General features: G+C 41.3%; 2 protein-coding genes across 3 annotated transcripts in view; one reads left to right on the top strand and one right to left on the bottom strand.

The window, feature by feature from the left end:
• nampt1 (nicotinamide phosphoribosyltransferase 1) overlaps positions 1–4,632 on the bottom strand; it is a 35,018-nt gene extending 30,386 nt beyond the window's left edge. Inside the window, exon 1 of the mRNA XM_080190761.1 lies at positions 4,466–4,632. Coding sequence (XP_080046887.1) covers positions 4,466–4,519 — 54 coding nt within the window. The 5' untranslated portion in view covers positions 4,520–4,632. The remainder of the gene's footprint in view (positions 1–4,465) is intronic.
• Positions 4,633–5,193: 561 nt separating this feature from the next.
• cdpf1 (cysteine rich DPF motif domain containing 1) lies at positions 5,194–20,117 on the top strand. 2 transcript variants are annotated; one of them, XM_080190759.1, is made up of 5 exons: positions 5,194–5,315; positions 10,902–11,014; positions 13,553–13,664; positions 15,238–15,365; positions 15,950–20,117. In XM_080190759.1, exons 2-5 carry the CDS (start codon positions 10,902–10,904, stop codon positions 15,987–15,989), a joined length of 393 nt encoding a protein of 130 aa, XP_080046885.1. In that variant the 5' UTR covers positions 5,194–5,315; the 3' UTR covers positions 15,990–20,117. The 2 variants fall into 2 exon arrangements, with proteins under 2 accessions (XP_080046885.1, XP_080046886.1); XM_080190760.1 differs by lacking the exon at positions 5,194–5,315 and adding an exon at positions 6,795–6,815.
• The last annotated feature ends 1,702 nt before the right edge of the window (positions 20,118–21,819 follow it).

Here is a 21,819-nt window from a genome sequence, read left to right as displayed (position 1 = left end):
TTAAGAAGAGCTAGAAGAGGACATGAGAAGACTTTGGCAGGTAGGATCAAGGCGAACCCTAAAGCTTTCTATAGGTATGTCAGGAATAAAAGATTGATTAAAGCAAGATTAGGGGCAGTCAGGGACAGTAATGGGAAGTTGTGCATGGAGCCTGAAGAGATAGGAGAGACACTAAATGAATATTTTTCATCAGTATTCACGCAGGAAAAAGTCAATACAGTTGAGCAGAATACTGAGAGACAGGCTTTTAGAATAGACGGGATTGAGGTACATAAGGAGGAGGTGTTAGCAATTCTTGAGAGTATGAAAATAGATAAGTCCCCTGGGCCAGATGGGATTTATCCTAGGATTCTCTGGGAGGCTAGGAAGGAGATTGCAGAGCCTTTGGCTTTGACCTTTATGTCGTCATTGGCTACAGGTGTAGTGCCAGAAGACTGGAGGATAGCAAATGTTGTCCCCTTGTTCAAGAAGGGGAGTAGAGACCATCCTGGGAATTACAGATTGGTGAGCTTTACTTCTGTTGTGGGCAAAGATTCGGAAAGGGTTATAAGAGATAGGATTTATAATCATCTAGAGAGAAATAATTTGATTAGGGATAGTCAACACGGTTTTGTAAAGGGCAGGTTGTGCCTCACAAACCTTGAGTTCTTTGAAGAAGTGACCAAAGAGGTGGATAAGGGTAAAGCAGTTGACATGGTACATATGGATTTTAGCAAAGCATTTGATAAGGTTCCCCATGGTAAGCTACTGCAGAAAATACAGATGCGTGGGATTGAGGATGATTTAGCAGTTTGGATCAGGAATTGGCTAGCTGATAGAAGACAGAGGGTGGTGGTTGATGGGAAATATTCAACCTGGAGTTCAGTTACTTGTGGTGTACCGCAAGGATCTGTTTTGGGGCCACTGCTGTTTGTCATTTTAATAAATGACCTGGATTAGGATGTATAAGCATGGGTTAGTAAATTTGCGGATGACACTAAAGTCGGAGGAGTTGTAGACAGTGAGGATAAATGTTACAGTTTGCAGAGGGACATAGATAAGCTGCAGAGCTGGGCTGAGAGGTGGCAAATGGAGTTTAATGCGGAAAAATGTGAGGTGATTCACTTTGGAAAGAGTAACAGGATTACAGAATATAGGGCTAATGGAAGGACTCCTGGTAGTGTTGACGAGCTGAGAGATCTCGGTGTACATGTGCATAGATCCCTGAAAGTCGGCACCCAGGTTGATAAGGTTGCTAAGAAGGCGTACGGTGTGATAACTTTTATTGGTAGAGGGATTGAATTTCAGAGCCGTGAGATCATGTTGCAACTGTACAAAACTCTGGTGCAACCGCACTTGAAGTATTGCGTACAGTTCTGGTCGCCGCATTATAAGAAAGATGTGGAAGCGTTGGAAAGGGTGCAGAGGAGGTTTACCAGGATGTCGCCTGGTATGGTGGGAATGTCTTATGAGGAGAGGCTGAGGGACTTGAGGTTGTTTTCGTTAGAGAGAAGAAGGTTAAGAGGTGACCTAATTGAGGCATATAAGATGATCAGAGAATTAGATAGGGTGGACAGTGAGAACCTTTTTCCTCGGATGGTGATGGCTAACACAAGGGGATGTAGCTTTAAATTGAGGGATGATAATTATAGGACAGATGTCAGAGGTAGGCTCTTTACTCAGAGGGTAGTAAGGGCGTGGAATGCCCTGCTTGCAGCAGTTGTGGACTCGCCAATCTTAAGTGTTCAAATGGTCATTGGATAGGCATATGGATAACATTGGAATAGTTTAGGTTAGAGGGTCGTTAGATTTGTTCCACAGGTCGGCACAACATCGAGGGCCAAAGGGCCTGTACTGCGCTGTAACGTTCTATTGTCATTAGCCTTCTGCCTTAATATCTCCTTGTGGCTCGGTGTCAAGAGAAGCACATGGGATCATTTACTATGGTAAAGGCACTTTATACACTGCTGTATTGAATTGTTGTACATTATTGATTGGAAGATAAAATTAAGATTGCCTCAATTGTTTGATTTATATGGGAATGAAATGAGAACCCTAGAAAATGCCTACTTCAACCTTGGAAATCTTTTCAAGAATCAAGGAAAGAGAAACAGGCAGCAACTTGTAGCAATAGCAAAGTTCCATTGAGCATTAAAAGTGATGCATAATTTGTCAAAATAGTTTTCCTACTTGAATCATGCTAAAGCATACGATTAGTGAGCTTCTCTAGCCTATGTGTATTATCAAGGATCACACTGTGTGGTGCGCAAGTGACAAGAGGATGATATTTGAACATAAAGGCAAGTCCAGCCTACAAGTAGTAGCCACAAGGTACCTTGGAGTGGGTGATAACCTTATTAGGCAGACTTACTTGCCCAAGTTTCTGATGTGATGAGCTGGACTAGACTAATAGTGTCAAAAAAGGCTGATAATGGACTTTGGCATTAGGTACCAAGGTGGCGATCATAAGATTGAGTTTTGGCTTTTCTATGATATCAAATGCCTGTTCCATGGCAAGTGGGGAAACTCAATTTAAGAAAACATTACTGAGACGAATTATCACCTGTGCTGACATAACCAGAGTTCAGATACTATGGCCTACTCAAGTTCCATGATGTGGAGATGCCGGCATTGGACTGGGGTAAACACAGTAAGAAGTCTGACAACACCAGGTTTACGTCCAATCTGTTGGACTTAAACCTGATGTTATCAGACTTCTTACTGTGTCTACGCAAGTTCCACACAGAGTCTATGCAGAGGGAGATGGTGATAACAGAATCCCATACTTCTGATATGCTGTTCACCACAGCAGTGGTGAGGAGTCTTGGTACCAATTGCTCACTAAGAAGGGTTTGAACGCATACCTAGCTGTCAAATCAGCCTCCTGAGGGTTGGAGATGAAACTAAGGAAAGGTAAACAGTGCCTCTGAGGAATCCAGGCACCTTAACATAACACGCCTGAGAGTTAATGAAAACAAAAACATTGTTTGGGAGAATCTGTACGGAGAAAAAGTGGTAACATTTCAAGTTGACGATTTCTAGCGCGACAGTTCTGAACAAAAAAAACCATCATGAAATGTTGCGTATGAAAAATTACCTGTTTTTCTCTCTTCACGGAAGCTACCAGACCTGATGCGTATTTCCAACACTTTCCGCATTCATTTCAAACTTTTAGAACCTACGGTATTTAGCTCATCTCAGAGTTAACAATTTCTGGGAAACTTGAGATCATCTACCCTTCGATAAATTTTTGTCTGAACGCATCCCTTTAAGGGTGTGTCAATCGCACCTCTGTAATGATTAATTATAGAGCCGTTTCACGGTGAAACGCTGCCTCCTTTCGGCTGAAAGGGACGGAATTTTAATGAGAATTGATACAGGATGAATTCAAACGAACTAATTCTAGTATATAGACTAACACCTAACCAGAAAAAATAACGATTGAAAAGCTGAAGTTATTATATTTCACACAATTCAACTTCACTTAAAAGGAGGGTCTGAGACAGCTTAAGGAACTAAGTCCTACGTGAGTAATGACAGGTGCAAAATGCCGAGTGTGGAAAGTTCTCCAATGTATTATTTCACAGCACTCTGAATGACTTTCGTTTTGTCTCATTATCCAGTTGGAAGCATTAAGTGCTAGTCTATTCAAACAGTTCATAAGGCAAACAACATCGCAATAAAAATATGCAACCTTGGCATCTGGCACATAGCTAGAAGTATGGCAGAGGCAGGGTATGCATTTCTTTAAAGAATAGTGAAAGGGAGTGTGTGTGTGTAACTGGAGTGTTTCATCACCACGGAATCCCTCCAGAAACTTCGAGCTTTCAGTTTCATTTCCTAGTTTCTCGCGGTCAAACGAAATGAATCAAAAACTGCTTAGCCTGCAGTTTAAGAAGGGGCTACTATTCATCCTGGCAGAATTAAGTTATTTAACTTTAGATCTACAATGGCCAGGGGCTATAAAATGGACGGTTAGAGAGAGGATGGGGAGGGAAAGAGAATGACCCTGGCCCGCATTTACAGATGGAAAGCGCTTTTGTAAAATATTTATAAAGGAATAGAAGAGCCAATATTCATATGCAGAACATGACAGCGGCCACTCGGCAGCAGGGTAGAGAATCTAGCGACTGAGCAGCAGGTCAGATAGACCGATCGGAGGAGACTAGCGATAGATTACTGAGATGGGGTTCAGGGAGTGGATCCCTGGGGTAGTGGACTCCCCTCAAACTCTTCCCCCCTCCTCCCCCATCAATTAAAACCGGGTCTAATCTGGATCAGCAACACGGAGTGCTCACCTGGGCTTCACATCCATCTCGCTCGGCCGCCATGAGCCAAGCTGGCCGAGGCCTGAGGGGCCAAATATATAAATAGAAGGGGCAAGCACCTGATAGCTGTTGAACCTATTCCAGCTGAAGGGACCGCGGCCTATGGTGAAAGTTCAGCGACACCAGCAGCGCCGTGTGAAAGGGGAAGAGGGGGTTACCTTGTACGAGTCGGTGGCCAGCAGGATGTTGAAATCACCGTTGCGACTGTCCATCTCAAGCCGCTATCTCTCCGAAGCAGACAAGAATGGGTTGGGAGGAGCTCACCGGCAACGTCCACACAACAACGTGTCTCTCTCCCAGCCGCCGCTGAATGGCTCGGCAGCACGCGCGTGCCCCTTCTCCCCAACCGATGGGCAGTGCAACGGCGCGTGCCACTCTCGCGAGACTGGGGAGGACGGGATCAAAACACGCCCCTTTTCCACTGAACGCACAGTCCCCGCCTCCTTCCGCTTGAACTCATTCGCAGCCTATTCCCCACCAAGCAACGTGAGTCCCGCCTTCTTCGCCAACAAGCAACGGCCCCACCTCAAATGTCACAATCACACCCCTTTCTCTGCACCGCGCAGGTCCCTATTCCCTCGCCTTGGACTCGCCAGCCCCGCCCCTCTCGAGGCCACAACGGCCCCGCCCCTTCCCCAAGACGCCCAGGTCCCGCCTCCCAGCTTTGACAAAATGCCATTTGGACACGAAACGTCAATGCTTTTCTCTCCTTACTGCTGCTGCCAGACCTACTGGGATTTTCCAGCGTTTTACCTTTTGGTCGCCGCCCCTTCCCCTGGACGCACTAGTTCCGCCCCTTCTCCCATGACGCACTAGCCCCGCCCCTTTCCCATGACGAGCTCGCCCGGCCCCATTTCCCCATGACGCACTTGCCCCGCCCCTTCCCCGGGGCGGCAGTTATGATCACGTGATGGCGTGTGTCTGCTCGGAGCTGTGTGAGTGCACGGCTTGTATTTATGTAGCGACTTTCAGGATCCCCAATCGTTGCAACGCTTCCGAGTCACCGAGGTACTTTATCAGCTAGGAAAGATAGCAGTAAATTTGAGTACAGTAAGCTAGTGGTTTTTGTTGACCGGGGCTTAAATTTTGGGCGGGACGCCGGCGGGAAGCATGAAGAATTCCCCCGCTCTTGGAAGTAGTCATGATGTGGAGATGCCGGCGTTGGACTGGGGTAAACACAGTTACCCCACTTCGTCAGGTGAATGGAGAGTTCACCTGATGAAGAGCAAACCCCGAAAGCTTATGGGTTTACTATCAAATAATTTGGTTGGCCTTAAACCTGGTGTTGTCAGACTTCTTACTTGGAAATAGTGCCAAGAAAGCGGATAGACTTTTCTGAGCCCAATGTGCTAAGGGATAAAGGGCAAAGCTGACTAGGTAAAGTCAGCCATAATGGCAGAGCAGACTTTAGGGGCTAAATGGCCACTTCCTGTTCCTAGAATCCCCTAACTAATAATATGCAGAGTACAGTTGCATGAATAAATGATTAAGACATTATCATTATGAACACCAATTTATGCCTCTGTGCTCTCCAGTGTCTCAAATCTTTCAAGAGCTTGGACCAAATTTTCTGCCTCTTCCCACCAGCAGAACCTCCTAGTCTCATTGATGGCAACCTCCAGGGTGGGTTCCCTGACAGCATAGCTGGCCAAAAGTGCAAAACTGGAAAATACACCACTGGAGAGGGGTGGGGGAAATGCAGAGATGGATGGAAAATGCTGCCCAGAAGTGGCGTCTTAGCATTTACTTTGTTTCTGTCTGCACAGATGCTCCCAGAGCTGTTGGGTTTTTCCAGCACTGTGTGTTTTTAATTAATCTCTGGCATCTACAGTATTTTGCTTTCACTGGTTTGTCTTATCAGGAAATCACTCTTAATCTTGTCAGGAGGCACAGCTCGAAGAATAATTTAAGAATAATGTTTGATTTGAACAAAGACCAAATGACACATAATCTAAATCCTAAACTCATTATCCATGTCCATCAGATTCTATTTCCTGCGATGCCCAACACATGTCGAACCTGTGTCTGGGTTTCTGTGGGTGGGTGGGTGATGACACATTTTTGTGGTCCTTTAACCCATAACTTGTAGGTGGGAAAACTATTTTGATATACACTTCCTAATTAGCCAAAAAGAAAAGGTAAAGTTTAAAAGAAGAAATACAATCTCATTTGAAAATGAAAACACAAGGAAATGTGAAATGTAAAATTGATCAGCTCCCCAGACACACATACAGGCAAGCAATCAGCACAAAAAGTAAGTCTTGTTAGCACATCAGAAAGCTACAGAAAATTTTAAAGTTCAGTTGACAAGTATCCTGAAAGAGGATCAGTGATTAACAGTATCAATTTTTAATTGCTATCCTTTAAAGGAATGTTCCTCTGTCTCCCTACACAACCTTTCTCCCTTTCTTTCCTGAAGGCAGTGGTTGCCACTGGGGTACAGATCCACAGGCACAGAATAATGATCCAGGAGCTCGCCTACTAGTTCTTCATGCGTAAATCCAAGCAGTAAGCCACTAAATCACAGGGATCCTCACAGTAGTGTCCAGTCCTTTCCTGACCCAATTACTGGACATGTGCATTTCCAAACGCACTTGGATTTTGGAGCACAGAACCTGGCCAGTTCTTTGCTGCTGAAGCCAGTTTTAGTAACTCTGCTGGCAGTTTGACAAAGGTTGGCAATTTTGGCATCACCAACCCTGGCTGGGCAAAGTAGAGTCCCATGACAGTTTAGCACTGCCATGCTGAAACACCAAGATTGCATGCGTGATTGCTGACAGTAAGTGTCTGCGGAGTATTCAACTGTAGATGATGTCACAGCTAAAACAAATAAACATCTATAAATACACACACTAGATAATGACTAGAAGGTTGCTGTTACAGCTGAGATCATAGAATCCTTACAGTACAGGAGGGGGCCATTTGGCCGTTTGAGGTGCACCAACTGTCTGACAGAGTGTCTTACCTAGGCCCTCTTCCCCACCCTAACCCTGTACATTCGTGATGTGGGTATGCTGGCGTTGGACTGGCGTAAACACAGTAAAAAGTCTGACAACACCAGGTTTTAGTCCAACCGATTTATTTGATAATAGACTCACAAGCTTTCGGGGTTAGTCCCTTCGTCAGGTGAATGGAGAGTTCTGGCCTCAGACAGAGCATATAAAGCACAGACAGTTTACAGATTACTGATTAGAATGCGAATCCTTACACCTAACCTGCTGTTCAAGACCTGAAGTGGCTGACAATGTGAGTGGAAGGAGCACTGATCACAGGTTAAAGAGATGTGTATTGTCTCCAGACAGTACAGTAAGTGAGGTTTTGCAAAACCTCACTTACTGTACTGTCTGGAGACAATACACATCTCTTTAACCTGTGATCAGTGCTCCTTCCACTCACATTGTCAGCCACTTCAGGTCTTGAACAGCAGGTTAGGTGTAAGGATTCGCATTCTAATCAGTAATCTGTAAACTGTCTGTGCTTTATATGCTCTGTCTGAGGCCAGAACTCTCCATTCACCTGACGAAGGGACTAACCCCGAAAGCTTGTGAGTCTATTATCAAATAAATCGGTTGGACTAAAACCTGGTGTTGTCAGACTTTTTACCCTGTACATTCACCATGGCTAATCTATCTAACCTACACGTCGTCTTCCCTGTTGCCATCAGACTTTTGAGTGGACCTAACTCACATTAAGTTGACCTATCTCTACACCCTAGCTATGACTGTAACACTACATTCTGTACTCTCTCATTTCCTTCTCTACGAATGGTATGCTTTCAATGTATGCTAATAATATGTGACAATAATAAATCAAATCAAATCTTGGGACACTAAGGAGCAATTTACCAAACCTACACATCTTTGCACTGTGGGAGGAAACCCACACAGATATAAGGAGAATGTGCAAACTACACACAGTCACCAGAAGCCAGAATCGAACTCAAATGCATGTGCTGCGAGGCAGAAATGCTCAGCACTGTGGTCTGTTAATTCAGTAAAAAGTCTGAAAACACCAGGTTTTAGTCCAACCTATTTATTTGATAATATACTCACAAGCTTTCGAGGGACTTCAGACCAGGGATTTGGTTTCTGATCCCTGCTCTGTATGTCTTAGTGCAAAATGAACAGAGAAACAATAAAATACTTGAACTATATGCAATTTTAGTTTAAATTAAGGTTTGAAACTTTTAGTAAAATATCCTTATTTTGAGCTGTCACACTTATTGTTGAAAAATTGCATAAAATATTGATAGTAGCAGGTGGCACAATGGTTAGCATTGCTGCCTCATAGCGCCAGGGACCTGGGTTCAATTCCCAGCTTTGGTCACTGTCATGCAGAGTAGGCACATTGTCCCCGTGTCTGCATGGGTTTCCTCTGGGTGCTCCAGCTTCTTCGCACTGTCCAAAAGACTGGTTAAGTGCACTAACCATGCTAAATTCTTCCTCAGTGTACCCAAACAGGTGTCAAACTAGGGGATTTTCAGTAACTCCGTTGCAGTGTTAATGTAAGCTTATTGTGACTAAGAAATAAACTTTGAGTTTAGTATAAAGGGCCAGTATTCTTTAGTTGATATAGTCCCTTTTTTCTATGGCGACACAGTGGTTAGCACTGCTGCCTCACAGTGTCAGGGACCCGAGTTCAATTCCCAACTCGGGTCACTGTCTGTGTGGAGTTTGCAATTCTCTGCGTGTGTTTCCTCCAGATGCTTCAGTTTCCTGCCATAGTCCAAAGATGTGCAGGTTACATAGATTGGCCATGCTAAATTGCCCCTTAATGTCAGGGGGACTAGTTAGGTTAAATGCATGGGGTTATTGGCATAGGACCTGGGTGGGATTGTGGTCAGTGCAAACTCGATGGGCCAAATGGCCACCTTCTGCACTGTAGGATCCAAACTTTGACAGCAAAGTTGCATATTGGAAATAAAGACTGACTAAATCAAGGCTAATTAAATTCTGTACTGTTTAATAAATATAAATAATAAGTAATTTATTACTGTTCTACCAATGGCTTGGTAAGCATGGTGTCTACTCTTGCACTATTACCAGAACTTTTGCTTGATCTTGGTGGGGTCAATAATTCAAACATTTGCATTAGCTAGGACTCAACTGATTAGCACCTGGCGACCCATGCTGCTAACAAATGCGGGCTCACCTGGACTCTCACATGAAGGAAAGCTAGATGTTGAAAATATGATTTGGAATTGCATTCAGGCAATCATCATTGTCTTCCAGACAGAAGCGGAGAGCATTCACAGAAAAATGGATGTTGGTGGATTTTGGTTATGACTGTATGGGAAACAATTGATTCATAAATGAGTTAAGAATTTCAACTAGCATCATAAACTGTGGAAGAAATTTAAGTATATTTAAGAAAAGGCAACAATTTGGGAAGATTCAGCAGAAATGTGGGATGAAGGGACAGTAGAGGTAACATTGATGAGACTAACAAATAGGAGGAATCCATCCCTTATTTAGCACGGTCATCGTGAGTGTTGCAGCATTTCACAACACTTTCTCTTTCGATTGCAGTCAAAGAAGTGAAACTGTTGATAATTGGAATATTCTGACTCAATGTTACATCTTTTCTTCCTTGTTTTTTCTTGGCCCCGTGACAATGTAATTGGCTCCCAGTCACAAAGAAGCAATTCAGCCACAACTAACTTCTTTCATACCTAAGTGTTGTGGTAAGACGACGGGTTAATGACGTGTTTCTTGGTTTGTGCAATGGATGATTGTGTTATGATGTAGAAAATCACCAGCAATGTTCTGTGTGTGTATTCATCTCATTGTCATCTTGGGCAGCAGCAAGAGGGGATTTGTACTGTTGCTTATTGTCACTACGTTATTGTGGAGGCTATGATATATGGCGTGTAGGATGATAACGGCAGAACTGGTATGTGGCTGAGTCCCCCTACCAGCTCTGCCCCGATAGGTTTATTGTTTGAACTCACTGGCTATTATCACTTCCCATCCTATATCTTTTCTCTCCTTTTAGTTGCTAAATATTTACATGTAGCAGAATCAAAAATAGTTATAACTTCATCTTACAAAGTATTGCAAAATAGCAATGGTAAAATAGAAAAGTATTTTTAGGAAAAGGCAACAATTTGGGAAGATTCATCAGAAATATGGGATGAAGGGACAGCAGCAGTAACAGTGATGAGATTAACAAATAGGAGGAATCCATCCCTTATTCAAGCCCAGAGAGTCAGTGCTTTCAGGATAGTCAGCATTTAGCAGGTCAGCAAGTCAAATAAAATCTTGTTCTCACCTTAGTTGTTCCACAGAAATGTATATTCAGCAAAAATTTACAGGATGGCAATTAAAAGCCAGAACACACATTGAAGTAGGGATTGCTGGGGCCAACTGTTTTCCCCACCGATGCTCAATATAGATCAGCTAGCAGTGCAATTCCAAAATGACTGGACTCTCCTCATCTGCGTAGCTTATGATCAGTGAACAATGGAACTAATTTCTAATGTGTGTACTGCCAATTTAGTGTGTCACAAAAACTAATTCCACTTTGTATGTAAATGACAATCCTATCTAAATTGTAATAAAGTTACAATGGTTTTTTTTTATGCCTTTGTTTCAGATGCATTCCATTGAAGAACCAGAGCCAAAGGGAGTGTTTGAATGTCGTTTGTGTGGACTCAGAGCTCCGTACAGCTATCGTGGACAGAAACCACCAAATGCTTGCTCTGTTGTGTTAGTGAATTTTGACTTTTATAACAACATGTCATAAACAAGCAGATAGTAGAGACTCCCTTTCACAGTATCATAGGAAGAAGCCATTTGGTTCATTTTGTTTGTGCTGACTCTTTGAGAGCAGGCATATTTAATCCATGATGGTATTAGTTAAAGCAGGCAGTGACTATTCAAAACATTATGGTCTGATGCATTGATAATTTGGTTGAAAACCAGTTATGCGGCTTAAAAGGTTGTGGAATTTTGGGCATATGTAAGTTACCTACATGCGTACAATAAGCCCAATTCCCTCAATCTTTATCCATCAGACTCTCCATTAAAATACAATCAGCAAACTCTCAAACTGGAGAATCTTAACTGCGCTCATTCAGTGGAATCCCTCAACATTTTCAGATGGAGAAAGAAACAGTTAATTTTCTGATCTTTTAATTGCAATGTTTTGAGAGTGTTCTTCACCGATTTGTTTACCTTGATTTATACTCATTTTAAGTTCAGTACTATTCTAATGAGTTTGGGCAGCATATTTGGATGTACTTTGACATTGGCAAAATGAGGGCAAAATTGCACACATAATAGAATCCCTACAGAAGTGGGCCATTCAGCTCATTGAGCCTGCACCGGCAATAATCCCACCAGGCCCTAACCCCACGTTATTTACCCTGGTAGTCCACCTGACACTAAGGGTCAATTTAGCATGGCCAATCAACCTAACCTGTACGTCTTTGAAGTGTGGGAAGAAACTGGAGCTCCTGAAGGAAACCCACACAGGCATGGGGTGAATGTGCAAATTCCACACAGACAGTGATCCAAGGTCAGAATTGAACCCGGGTCCATGGCTCTGTGAGGCAACAGTGCTAACCACTGTGCCACCCTATTATTCAGATCTAAATTATCTATTGCACACAAGGCTTCAGACATACAAGTTCATTCTTAAACCAGAATGATACTTGGCCACCAAGTTAAATTCTGAGTAGAGATTAGACAAATTGGAGCTATGTTCCCTGGAATTTCGAAATTAGGAGTGATTGGATTAAAGCTTTCAAGATACTAAGGAGATTGGTAGGGAACTTGAGGAAAATACTATTTCGAAAGCCTTGGTTTAGCACGTAGCTCCAAGATCAGAGCTAGGCTTTGCAGGAGTGAATTGAGCACTTAAACAATTATATAGTGGTAGAGGTTTGGAATTCTTTCAAAAGTGGCAATTGATGCTAATTAATTTAAACCTGAGATTGTTAGTTTTTTGTTATCCAGAGATATAGGGCGGGATTTTCCATGCAACCCATCGCATATTTTGAAGTGGCTGAGGTGGCCCACCATTGGCCGATGGCGGGTTCTTCTGGTCCTACCACTGTTAATGGGGTTTCCCATTGAATGCACCCCTTACCATCAGCGGGACCCGTAGATCCCACCAGCATGAACGGCTGGAACATTCCGGCCCTGGAGTTAGTTCGCAGATCCACCATGAACTCACTGGATGATGAAAGAAGCTTACAGAACTAAATGGCCTACTCTTAGTTCAATATTGAACCATAAATCAGAGATAAAGAACATTAGTCCAATCTTGTAGATAGTGTTAGCATTAAAAGCCCTGGACAACTCAAGATCCAAAGTTATTACATTGGACTGTCAGTAGAAGTCTGGACTACTTTGAGAAATCTTTGATAGTTGATTACGTAATGGAGTTGACAAAGGTCCAGGAGTGTGTCATGTCCCTGCTCTCTTGGTGTGTGACAGTGGCACATGAGCAAGTCAAATGTGCAAAATGGGGGATGAATGCTTGATGAAAAAGATGAGACAAGCCTGGCAGACCATGTGTCTTTTTAGCATATTTAAGAAGAACTCCTTTAAATAACCATGCTATCTTGCTAAATAAAATGTGGGAGCTACATGACTGCTGATTTGCCAGAAGAATTGTCAAGATCTTTATCATAGCCCTTCAGTATTTGGCTGCTTGCCTTTTCTCAGTTTTCTAATCAATATTTTAAATCAGAAATTCAAAACTTTCAGTAAGATCTGATGAAAGGCTGTTTGAGTTCGGGACTGCTTTCAATGATAGTTTATACATTCCTGTGGTGCGAAGGCTTCCCACTTAAGTGAATTCAGCATTCATTCTACAGAAAGCTAATCTTTCATTGCTCCATTTTAATTTTTCTGGGCTTTCAAGAAAGATTGAAATCCACATCCCTCCCCTCCTTGCCTAGAGTATATAGAAAGTGGTTACCTCCTTACCGCCTTGAAAGCTGAGTGAAAATAATTTATCACCGTTGAAGTAAAGTACAAGGAGTTTCTTAGTCCATAAGCTGTGTGGACACGACATCAGCACAGGTCAATAGAAACTTGTCGTCTGAATGTTTTTTTCTTTTTGCAGTATTAGAGTTACTTGTACACGTGATAAGGTTAGCAGATTAGTTCAATTAAATGTCAAGTTTTTCAAACATTAATAAATGTAAAGGTTTGCTACAAGCCCCAGAGAGAAATGTACAAGCTCAACCACTGTTAATGTGAATGGTGATACCAATTTATTGTGTTTTTTCATAGACTATTAGAGGAGTGTTACACCATGAATGATCCATTCGCCCCTCAAAGGGATAGATTTCTCATCCTGGGCTCCCACTGTTGCCTGTGCAACAATGCTGTGTGCGTTGGGCAAGTACGTTTACCACATAAATGCTTATATAGTATAATTGAGGAGCAAAACCACTTGGTTCACAAACACAGTAGACAACAGTGTGCAATGTATCTTCCTCCCTCATGGTACTGATGCCAGGGCAAGTCAGATTGCAGTCAGCCCCTTCCACTTCCTCCATTATCTTTTCCGTACTGCCTTGCGCTGGTATGTCAAAAAGCCTTCCGCATCTTTAGCTTGCTCTGTTGCTATCCCAATTTTTTGTTTCAGAATTCATAAATTCTCTTTGCTTTGCCTCACTCTGACAGGCCTACTGTTCACTAACCTGATTTTACTTGCCGTTATCTTTGCTTGCATGCGGCCCTCCCTTCCTCATCTTTCCTTGACTTGTTTTTTGGACTCGGAAGCTTCCTCCTTTGTCTATTTCTCCTCAAGGCCAGACGTTTGATCAAAATACTACTGCATCCTTTGAGATATAGGTACAGTGCCTCAAATCCAGCAATATGAAAACCCATAGTGTCCAAAGAGTAGACACTTGTTTAAATGGGCCATGCAAAAATTTTAAATCAATTAACAAAAAAATTATTGGCTTGCTTGGGTAGTTACCACGTTGGCATGGTGGCGTGCTGAATAGTTATCCACTTTTTGTGTCTATGGCATTTAGAGCGGCTTAGCAATCAATGACTCCACCCATCCAGTTTAGAAAGATTTGATGAATTGCTGCGCTGGTGGGACTTTGCACGCCTGTTGTTTCCACTGCTTATAGTAGTCAGAGATGAAGCAGAGACAATTGAATTCACCCAGGAAGAACAAAAGACTCTTGAAGAATCCAGTGCGGTAGAAAGTGTATTGTACTTGCAATCAGGACATCTGCCTATTCTTACAACAGCATAGAGTTTTGATGCCATTAATACCATCCAAGTAGAATTCCACAGGCTTAAATTCAAACATTGCAATTCATTTTCAAAAGCCTTCAAGTTCCCTGGGGCACTGGTTGCCTTCTTGCAGCTGGCTGAAGTCAGTTCAAAGATTGCTATTAAATAGTAGTGTTGAATCTTGCATGAATTAAAAAACATGGTTTTCAGTTAAACAGTACTTAACATCATTTCAGTCTGATTTATTGTAGGGAAGTATAAGAGAATTATTAAATTCCATTTGTGAGAAACAAATTAATATCAGCAGAGACATAGCCATCAACCTAATGCAGTTTGTAATCATAACACTTGGTTCTCATGTCTTCCCTGTTCACTGAATTAAGGGTTTCTGATTTTATTCCAAAAGTCGGCAAGGTTTGAAATCTGGCAATAATTGGTCTTGCTGTTGCAAGTTTTGAGACACTACCTGTGCCACTAGTTCTCAAAAATCTTACTTTTGTCAGATGCAGTGTAAAGAATGAGTTGTAATTTGAAGTGCTTAGAAGATTGCATGTATGGTATTGCAAAAGAGTTTTTCAGTAAAATATTGAAAAAGCTAAATGCCATAAAGCTACAGTTGTGGGAGTAGGGACAGGGGACCCAAACATACCCATGTATTAGAAAGATATTTTTTTTTCTCAACTTACTACTTTTCTCCTCTTTTTTTAAAATAATCCTTTTAGGATTGTAGCCTATTCTATACAAAGCGATTCTGCATTCCCTGTGTGAAGGAGCATATAGACAAATTCCCTGAAGAGATTCAGTTGGACCTACAGAAGAAAAAGCAGCAACAAAACCTTCAGACTTCCAGGTGAACACAACACAGAACCAGCTTTAAGGAGAAAATGTAGGGCTGAAACTTTCACAAAGACTTGGACATTCAAAAGAGGGGTTTTTTCCCACCAAAAGTGAAGTAAAAGATAATAGTTCATTCACAATTGATCTCTCTGCCATGCAATAAAGAAAGAAGTCCAACAAATTTACTTTATTTAAGAAGCAAATATTAACATTGTCTTCTGAAATTGTGTTTTAAATGGTTTCTAGTGAAGTGCAGTGTAAAAATAATGAAGTAGTCTTATGAACAAAAAGAAAACAAAAATCTTAATGCAAAGACATTCTGTTGTGAATATAAGAAGCTGGGAAAATCATCGGTCAGTTTGAATTGGCAGCCTAATTGCAGTACTAACTGGCAGAAGCATTGATGTGCAAGAGGAAGGAGATAGTTCCATTGCTCAGTCACCTTTTCAAAGATTAAAAAAAAGCTTTTCTAATTCTCCACACATGTTTCACTGTATTGAAACACTCCTCTTTTTGCTCATATTACTTTCCCGGTACCACTCAAGACCAGAAATGTGAGAGAAAGATCTTCACCGATTTAGATGTTTATTTTGACAGAAGGATCGTCTCTTCTGTTGTGCACATCTTCAAGATGTAACTGCTACTATCAGAGATTTGCTGCACAGTAAGCTGGTGATGAATTTCATTACCATTGCTCCAAGGAAAAGTTTGTTGGAACATCGACATCGCCAAAGCCTCTAGATGAATGCATTGCTCACTTGGAACATTTTGACCCATTAACAAGATTGATAAAGTTTGCAGCACTTAAAATCTTGTATTCTTTTGATAATATTTAGATTTGTGTATAAAAATGTGTTGGCCGATACTGTTCAGCTAGGAGAAGGGAAATATCATTATACATGCTTTTTCAGCAGCTTCACATTTTAACAGCATAAGGTACTGTAGGGACTGATTGTAAGCATACCTCCAATTGCCAGGTGTTGTAATATGAATTCTGAAGAATGGTTATTATTTAATTGTAATAACCTGTTAACAGAAGGAATAAAATAAAACCTATTAGGGCAAGAGAAGATTTTAGTTGTGTCTCACCCATCTGTCCACGTCATTTCCTTGTAATTGTAAAGGAAGAGGCAATGGAGGTAGATGAAAATAACAATCTACAGTTACAGAGTATGTAATTTAAAACCAGATCTGTAAGCAAGGTGAAGGGACTGAAACACATGATTTGAAAGAGAGTGCAAGATGGTCTTGAATTGATAGGCTAAAACACATTCAAGAGGAAAGGCAGGTTGTGGATTTTTAGTACTGTAACCCCACCAGCTCCAAAAGAGTAAATTTCTCTAGATCATCTGATTATAATACTGGAGGAGCCAGCATCTGTAAAGAGGGAGGTGTGTACTAAAGTGGAATACTAATATGCCTTTTAGGTGCTGTAGTGTGGCAACTAGAGGAATTTCACAGCAACTTCATTGCAATGTTAATGTAAGCCTACTTTTGACTAATAAATAAACTTTTTAAACTTTAAACAGGGTTAAATGGCAAGTCTTCCTCCAATAATCTCCAGTTCTCTCTGCACTACCCCAAATTAATGCTTGCTTTTCTCCTGTGCTCAGTCAAGATGCTCCTGCCAGTTTCAGTGCTGTGTTTAGTCAGTTAACCTCTAGCTGTTTATTTTTCTGATCCGTCAGATTACAGACCATGGTGGATGATATACTGTCCTTTGACAGGTATTGCTTATAGCACCCAAGACATTATATTGTTTTCTACTTTGCATCCAAGTATGGCTCGGTTAACCAACAACATTTTAGCAACTTATGGACTTATTATTTAATCAGTTTTATACATTGAAGGCTCTGATTCCCAAAATCTGGAGACCATTCTTAAACTATAATAACAAGTTGACAGAACCTTGATCTACTTAATCAAGATTATGATTGACCTCCTTAATTTCATCTTGCACTTGGTAATATCTAATCTGATTCCTGCTGCTTTTACCTGCCATCTGCATCTCCTGAGTCTTGTTCCTTTATCCTGCTGTTTAAAACTAGCCCGCAACCTGATGTTGTTTTCAACGGTCTCTATCCTTTTTTTGAATTTTGATAGTAACAGCACACCCTAACATATTAACATACTTTTATATTAACATTTATTGACTTAGTGCTATTTGCTAGTGTTTTCCGTTCCCTTATGTTTGACATCTTTTTGGGCATTTAAAAAGAAAATTGACTGTACAACAGCAACAAGAACAACTTGCATTTGTATAGCGAAGACAGAAAATGCTGGAAAATCTCAGCAGGTCTGCACAGAGAGAATAGAGCGAATGTTGAGAGTCTGGATGACCCTTCATTAGAGATGAAGGCAAAGAAAATAGGATGAGATTTATACTGTAAGGTTGGGGGGGAGGGGGGTGTAGGATAGTATAACTGACCAAGATATTATGTCTCGCATTTGTGTAGCACATTTGACAGAATTTAAAGTCCCAAGATGCTTCACAGGTCTGTTCTTCGACATAAGGAAATAAACTTGTCAGCAGCTTGGACAAAGAGGTACTTTTTAAGGAACATCATAAAGGTGAAAGAAAAGTAGATGTTTAGGGAGGGTACTCCTGAGTTGAGGGCCTATACAGTTGAAGTCAAAGCTCCTCTCTCCACCATTAAGATATTCTGATATTACAGAGTGGAACTGGGCAGATGATGGAGATGGAGCGATTATATGGCCAAATCAGACACTGAGTTTGTGAATATTATAGGTTTTACTTTCCGCTACTGACTAGGTAACTTGTTCTGTTTCTTTTTAAATTCAATCCCCTTCTCACTGACAGTTTTTTAAGCAGCTTATTTTATTAATTATTTACTGTGAATAGGACTTTTGTTTTTAGCTTGCCTTCATCTCATTTCCTAAATTTTAGCAAGAATTCAAATTTTCTCTCGGCTGCAGTTTAGAAAATCTTTTACTTAAGTCACTGACAGGATCACAAAATGCAAGTGAAGCTAATTGCAATGAGGTTCAGATAATAAAAGCAAAGCATTGTAGATACTGGAAATTTGAAATAAAAACAGCAAGTACTGGAGAAACAGCAGGTCTGGCAGCATCTGTAGAAAGAGAAGAACATGTTTTGAGTCTAGGCTTGATTGATGTTTCGACATGCATGCTATTTCTAACCATTGCCAGGAGATGGTGCTACATGGAAGCAATTGATTGCTGATTTATGACAGCGTAAAGATAAGGCAGTAAGTGAAGCAAATTCTGAGGGTGAGATTTTCCAGTCACGCTCATCCCAAGGTTGGAAAATCCTGCCCGAGGTCAACCATTTGCATGGTCTGTGTTCCACCTGCTATGATTCCTGTGGCTGGCGGGACGGGAAAATTCCACCCTCGGTATCTCGTCAATGAAGTCAGAACAGCTGCAGAGTCCAGGAACTGTTCCCAGAATAAATGACCAGTAGCTCAAAGGAGCAGCAATGGCACCAGGGACAATTTAAGGAAAGACCACTATACAGTTCAGAAATGCTTGCTAAGGGAGCTCAAAGGTCTGTGTGAGAGCAGTCAGGATAGTCAGTAAAACCTCAAAAAACCTGAAGGATTTAATTAGCTCATTTATTTTGCTTCTTCCTTTACTTTATTCCCCTGTCTCTCTCTCTATCCACTCTTCTCCAATCTCTATTAAGGTCCAATGGCATCAAAAGTCACACATGCTAATTGTAGCTTAAGAATGGCTCCCATCTTTTGGGCATCAGAGCCTTCAACATATAAAACTAATAAAATAATGAGTAAGTTGCTAAATTCTACATACAAAGTACCAATTGGCAAAACTATCAGACAAATCTTTCCCCCCATTTTCTAATGTGGACATATCAGAGAATTGGATTGTAATTTTCCATTCATAAGATGCCTTCACCAGTTTGACTTTGAACCATTTTACATAACCCAGCTCAAATTATATTAATCACAATCAAACCAAACCAATCAGCACAGGAATGCACCATAAAACAAAGTGTGGTTAATTCAGTGCTAAAAATCAAAAATGAAGTAAAGTAAATCAAATAACAGCACTTCATTTAACATTTTGACAATATAATAGCATTACAAGATTTATCTTTAAAGAGTACAAAGCAAATATTAAGTAATAGAGTATAAATCATCATGGACAAAAACGTAGTTTACATGTTTCAGCATTAGCTGGGTTTTGCTTAACAATGATGTAACAGTTATGTCAGATGAGCGGGTTTCATTAATGGTGTGATTGATACATTTCCAGTAGTTACATAATCCCTCAGTAACATGACATAATGGACATTGTCCTTCATGCCATTTGACCTTTGTGTCATTGGGTAGTTTTGCCACCTTCTAGAATGTTCTGCTTCCCACTGGGATCACTTGTGGTGAATTGCAATCACGGATTTTTATCTTCATCTTCTCATGTTTGCTTATCTAATGCAGCATCTTGAAATTTCACTGTTATTAGAATGCTAGTTTAGTAGTGGATTGACTGTTCAATAAGTTGAGTTAATAACTAATAGGTTTGATGGACTTTATAGATCTACACATTCTGTTTGATTAAACACTTAGGCCGTGATCTTACCTTTTTGCCCCGCCAGCCAAAGGGGGGTGGGGTAAGACCATGAGAGCTGAGAAATCAGGTTTGCACCTGATTTCTAACGTCGCGATCTTATCGGGACCAGATATCCGGTGAGATCAGCCTCGAGCCCAAAAAGCTCCGGGCGGGTGGGCAGGCAGGACCGGAGCAGGAAATCGGGCAGTGCGAGCAAGAGGAGGGATGATTGGTCTGGGCAGGGCGGAGGGGAGGGCGGGTTAGCCGGGGAGGCTTATGGTAACGGGGGAGTACGGGAGGGGCAGTAGCAGTTGGGGGGGATGCAGTGAATAACTGATCTTGATGTTCACAGAACACAGAGATGCGAGCATGTGCAGTGGTGCCCTCTGTCATTATCTGCCAGCTTTTGGTGAGCTTTGTGTTCACCCCTCCCCCTGCTGGCGGAAAACAGATTTGGCTTCATTTTTTTGAGATTGAGGTAAGATTCCACATTTACCTTGCTCAAAAAGGCGCAATTCTCTCCTGTTTTCATGCTCATTTGGCACTTAGAATTTTTTGGAAGATTCCACCCCCCCCCCCCCCCCCCCCCCCCACCAACCACCACCACCACACCTTTCAATTGTTGCCATCGACTCTCTGCTTACAGGACATACCTGCAACGTTCTTCAAAGTTTTCCTCAGGCTTCTGATGCTCCTAATGGCAGTCCTGAAATAAAGTTCTATTTTCAAGTGAATAAAATATCCTTTATCTTTTAAATAACAAAGCAAATTCCATTTAAGGATCCCTCAGTTGTTGGTGTCCAAACAAGGTATTTAATCATATGTATTCTTTGCAAGCTGTCATTCAGCTGGATAGCCACTGCAAAAATTATAAAGGCCTGATATTAAGTGGCCTGGCGAAAGCCAAGTCTACATTTAGTCACTAAACACACTTCTGTTTCCTACTGTGTCAATAAAAGTTAACATCTATCCTTGTTAGCAGAAGTTCCAAAAATTTGAGGTAGATCATGACTTGGTGCAAAAGTGTAAAGGGTGTGACAATGTGATAATAAAGCCCATGTTATATTAAAATAAATATAAAATACCATGGCTGCTGTTAATCTGAAATAAAAACATAATGATGGAAAGAGCAAGTCTGGCAGCATCTGTGGAAAGAGAAGCAGAGTTCACGTTTAAGTTAGTATGACTTCTTCATGATGTATCTCCTAATTTTGACTTCAGTTGAAATATAAATGAGAAGAGATGTAAAACAAGTTGCTAACTCATTATCACCTCTTTTCATTTATTGCACAAAGTCAACATCTACGTCTTTATGTTTGCTCAAAGGAGGCTAAATACAGACAGGACGATTGCAGACCACACCATTCAATCCACAAGCACTATGCTTTAGCTTCCTGTTGCTTGTCATTTCAATTGTCCACCTTGCTCCTACTCTGACCTTTCTCTTCTTGGCCTGCTACAGTGTAAGTGCATATCTGAGGAATGCCTCATCTTTCAACTTGGCATTCTACAGCCTTATGGATTCAACATTGTTCAACAATTTTAGATCATAACAATGCCTTTTTAATGTGTTTTTTGTTTTGCTGGTTCGGTCTTTTTCTTTTGCTCTGCATCCAGACAGCTGCTACCTTGCCCCTCGCACCTCATCTAGACACATCTTTTGTTTCTTTGCCCATTGCCACTGCTTTAGGCTTCCATACTGCGAAGCCTTTTGTCATTTAATCTCTGCTGTCTTCCATCCTATCACAGGCCTTTCCTTTTGTTTCTTCCTCTTCCGTACCCCACTCCCATATCTCTCCATTTTTTTATTTGCTCAAAACCTATTACATTATTATCTTTCCTCAGTACCAACGAAGGGTTACTGATCTGAAAGATTAATTATGTATTTCTTTCCACAGATGCTGCCTAAAACCCAC

This window comes from Carcharhinus amblyrhynchos, chromosome 6, assembly GCF_965287045.1.
Source record: "Carcharhinus amblyrhynchos chromosome 6, sCarAmb.v2.hapA, whole genome shotgun sequence".
Taxonomy (NCBI): domain Eukaryota; kingdom Metazoa; phylum Chordata; class Chondrichthyes; order Carcharhiniformes; family Carcharhinidae; genus Carcharhinus; species Carcharhinus amblyrhynchos.
This window is presented reverse-complemented; position numbering and strand designations above follow the sequence as displayed.